Source organism: Rhopalosiphum padi, chromosome 3 (genome assembly GCF_020882245.1).
Source record: "Rhopalosiphum padi isolate XX-2018 chromosome 3, ASM2088224v1, whole genome shotgun sequence".
Classification (NCBI taxonomy): domain Eukaryota; kingdom Metazoa; phylum Arthropoda; class Insecta; order Hemiptera; family Aphididae; genus Rhopalosiphum; species Rhopalosiphum padi.
In genome coordinates this window covers 2,002,766-2,007,068 of record NC_083599.1, presented here as the reverse complement: position 1 = coordinate 2,007,068, position 4,303 = coordinate 2,002,766, and the positions used below count along the sequence as shown (strand labels likewise).

Genomic DNA, 4,303 nt, shown 5'->3' with positions numbered 1-4,303 from the left:
CCTCGACTCTAACCCATTGACAATTGTTATCAAACTTGTTACAGATAAATAGATACGAGTTTTGTTCATCATTGTATCTGTAAGATTTTTTTATTTATTAATTTTGTTCGTATAGTTCAGTGCCGCGATAACATTGTAAGTATTTTGTTTACAATAATCATAAACTATTTTAGAAATACACATCGACCGATTTTTAGATGTCTAATAGTTCATCCCCGAGTACACCAGTGTTTATTGGTGGCGATGAGTATCAGAGGATTCTAGAGGAGATACCTCTAAACAGCCTTTCTCCCAAAGGATGGATGATTACGAGTCTTCGGGGAGTACAGTTGTAGGGGAGACTGGCTTAATATGACATACCATTTTTTAATTAAAAAATACTGAAGGAAATAATGTTAGTTAACACATGAAACTTGAGCAACATATTTGTATTTATATTATACACATATTTCTGAAGTCTAATTGTACATTCAATACAAACAAATTATTTTAATTCATTTTTTTTAAAATGTATCTACTATGTCATTTTACCCGGAGTGTCGGATAAAATGGCATACACCATTTGTATAAGCAACCATTGTATACTTGGCAATAGAAATAAATTATAATTTTTTGGAATGCAATAGTTTATTTAATAGTTTAATTTTTTTATTATTATTATAAATAACAAGACTTTAGTTATATATAAAATTCTATAAAAACATAATAAAAACATAATAAAAACAAATAAAATGCTGTTTAGTAATAAAAAATAAAACATGAGTCTTCCTTAGATTAATTCTATAAAAACATAATAACAACAAATAAAATGCTGTTTGGTAATAAAACATAAGTCTTCCTTAGACTAACTTTAGAATTTCAGTCTTAGTTAATTTTTAAAATTCAGTCTTTTTTTAAAATTCAGTCTTCTTGACATAACTCACATTCAAAATATTTTACTCCAAAATCAATACCTGCACAGGCTGTGTGCGCCCATTTTTTACAGAAATTACAACGTATCCATGTCTCATTAGATTTAGAATGTTTGTATAAATCATTACAATAAAGACAAGCAACTTCATCTTCATCATTATCAACATCATCAGCTTCACTTTGAGCATCGTTTTCAGTTGGAACATCTAAAAATAATTTGCGATTTACTGGTCTTTTTGATTTTCTAATTACTTTTTCTTGTTTCTTTTTTATATTCTTAATATGTGGATTCTTCATAACTGCCTGAGTGTTTTTAGATTTGATTTTCATAGACTTTTTTAATTCTTTATCTTTTTTCTCATTTTGTTTTTCTTTTAATTGTTTTATGAGTGGACTTTTTGTAAGCACTTGAGTTCCTGTAGATCTATTTTTATTTGATTTTCTAGGGCCAGCAAAGGAACAGCTAGGCAAAGGTGAAATTTTTTGTATTATTTTAGAAATATTTTCAGTATTTAGGTTTGTTTCTGTGTTTGAACAAGCAGGCATTGGCAAAAGTAATGGAGAAGTCTGAAAATTTGTATCTATGTCTACAACAGTCACATTATTCACATTATCTTCAGTATCTTCAGTACTTGGAAAAATGACTTCATTTTGTTCTTTAGAAAGTATATTTGTATTATTAGTAGGTTCTTCAAAATTCAAATTATTTGTTGTCAAACTTGGAGCAAATAAATGATCTGGAAAGATATCTGGGTTATATGGATTTAAACCGCAGGCTTGAAATGATGACAAAATATTCTTCATTGTAACTGTTTTTACAAAAGCACGACCAAAAATGTTAGATATTTGATAGAGTCCAACTGTTCGGCCTGCATTAGCCTTTAACCAAATTTCTATTTCTTGGTTAAAATATACATCAAGAGGACCAAAAATACCAACATCCAAAGGTTGAAGTCGGTGCGTGCAATGAGGAGGTAGACAAAGTAAAACAACACCTGACTTTTTAGCAAGTTCAAGTGCATCTACTGTTTTGTGACTTGAATGGCCATCTAGAAGTAATAACACTTTTTCTTCAAGACTAGGTTTAACATTCCTTATAAAGTGGTTCATCCATTCAATAAATAATTCCCCAGTCATATAACCTGTGTCCTGATACATTTTCAAAGTACCTGGAGGGGCTCCATCGTACAAATTAGCATTAAATGTTTTTCTGGGAAAAATGAGAGCAGGGGGTACACATTGCCCAGATGAACCTATACAACAAACCACTGTAACATGCTGCCCACGTTCGGCACTTGTTAATACACCTACTTGTTTTTTGCCCTTTTGAGCAAATATCTTTGATGGCTTTTGTACCGTTGTCAATGCAGATTCATCCATATTATATATTTTTTCAACTGATATGTTTTCATTGCGCATAGTGTCAAAAAAAAGATTAAAAAATTTGTGTACCTGTGGCTTGTTAAAAGCTTGTGCTCTGGCAGCTGATGTTGGTTCCGGAGAACGTAATGATAGCTGTGGATTTCTTTTACGAAACCCAGCTAACCAGTCCCACCCTGCTTCTCTCTTTTCTTTATTAAAGTTATGTGGAATATGAGCTTCTTCGGCAAAATCATAAGCCATTTTCTTTACTTCTTGGACAGTCATTCCAAAAAATCTAGACTCCAAGTTTAAAATATGGTCAATCAATTTTTTTTCTACCATAGATGGCAAACAACTTGGTCGACCAAGATGTTTCACTATTCCTTTTGCTATTTTATTTGTATTATGAAAATGACGACGAAGTGTAGCTTGAGGTATATTGAAATATTTGGAAGCTTTAAGCCACCCCATTTCTTTATTTTGTACAGCCAATATAGCTTTCTTCATACTTTCTTCCGACCATGTTTGTCGTTTAGTTTTTCTTGCATAGTGGGATACCATTCTCAACTACAGTGAATAAATTAAAAAACAATTAATTAATATGATAATACCTATAACCATAATAATCTATAAGAGCTATAATAAAATTAAAATATAAATAATAGGTAAAAATGTACCTATAGTCATAATATATTATACTATAGGTAAAATGACACACAGCTATGTCATTTTGCCTGATACCATACAAGTTTTTTTCAAAGTTTTTATGGTAAAAGTATTATAATAAGCGTAATTATAAAATAATAGTAGTATAGCTTACCTTTTTATGTTCAACTTCTAGCAAAAAAAAATGAAGGAACATAAAAATTTGTATTTTTATATTAATTTTTAAAAATGATAAAAAAAAAAGTTGATAAGACACAAAACACATTTTTGTAAACAAATTCTCTGATAAGATCAAAACATGTGGTCACTGTATACAATCATAAGTAGGAGGTTATATGTCAAGTATTTAAAGAGTCTTTGGTTCCTAAATGTCAATAATTCTAATCAAAACATCAATGTGTCATATTACCCTAATATGTCATATTAAGCCAGTCTCCCCTATTACACCTAGTAGATGGATATGGTGCCATGGTGAGATTATACTTTTAAGAGAATAAAATATAAAATAAAGTTATTATTGTTATTATTATTATTATTATTATTTAGACTCCATCTGAAGATAGCGGTTACTCGTCTAACCGCCATTCACAGTTGGATAATTGGCATCAGGCTTTTTCTCAACCTCAAAATGTTTCACCGGATATTTTCGCCCCTTCTCCATCATCACCACCAGCGCTACGCGTGTGGGTAAGAAATGACCTATTTCGGGCAAACCAGCCACGAAGACTTAACCCGATAAATTTAAATAATATTTTTATGGCCGGGGAAATTATTCCGTTAAGTCAACGGTCAATAAATCGTACCCCAACAGGCTCTGATTGGGGTGAAGATGGAGACGAAGATGAGTTAAATCGTCATATGGATGTATACGAGAGAGGATGGAGTGATGACGGTTATAATGTTGAACTTAATAAGGCTATGGATGAGTATGAAGGTTGAGGTGGGAAAGGGGTCTCAACAACTTACTATGTTATAATTTAAATATTATTTTTGGTAATATATATTTTTTTTTCCTGTAATATACTTGTCTTATTTTCGATCTATAATATTATTTATAAATATACCACTAGTTGCCTTGAGAATCCAGTTAGACGGTGATCATTGTCTATTGTTGATGACACATATTTGTAGAACCCTTTTAGACGGCGATCGTTATTTATTGTTGACGGTACATTAGATGATGAACATTACCTATTGTTAGCTGGTCGAATTGTATCAACCCATGTTGTAAGGAGAATTATGGGTTCGTAATCTTTAAAAACATAACAACTATTTCTCCCAGAAAAAATATCACCCAAAATAATCGGACATATAATACGGATCACGGATTTATCATAGTAAATGACCAAATAATATTTTACTA

At 31.0% G+C, this 4,303-nt stretch overlaps 2 protein-coding genes across 2 annotated transcripts; one reads left to right on the top strand and one right to left on the bottom strand.

Annotated features, from left to right (window-relative positions):
* Positions 1–900: 900 nt before the first annotated feature.
* On the bottom strand, positions 901–3,195 carry LOC132923995 (uncharacterized). Its single transcript, XM_060988043.1, has 3 exons — positions 3,095–3,195; positions 1,321–2,841; positions 901–1,215 (listed from the first exon to the last, which is right to left on the bottom strand). Exons 1-3 carry the CDS (start codon positions 3,134–3,136, stop codon positions 901–903), a joined length of 1,878 nt encoding a protein of 625 aa, XP_060844026.1. The 5' UTR covers positions 3,137–3,195.
* LOC132923994 (uncharacterized) lies at positions 2,841–3,879 on the top strand. The gene is made up of 2 exons (XM_060988042.1): positions 2,841–3,411; positions 3,487–3,879. The coding sequence occupies exons 1-2, from the start codon at positions 3,409–3,411 to the stop codon at positions 3,877–3,879; spliced, it is 396 nt and encodes a 131-aa protein (XP_060844025.1). The 5' UTR covers positions 2,841–3,408.
* Positions 3,880–4,303: the final 424 nt, after the last annotated feature.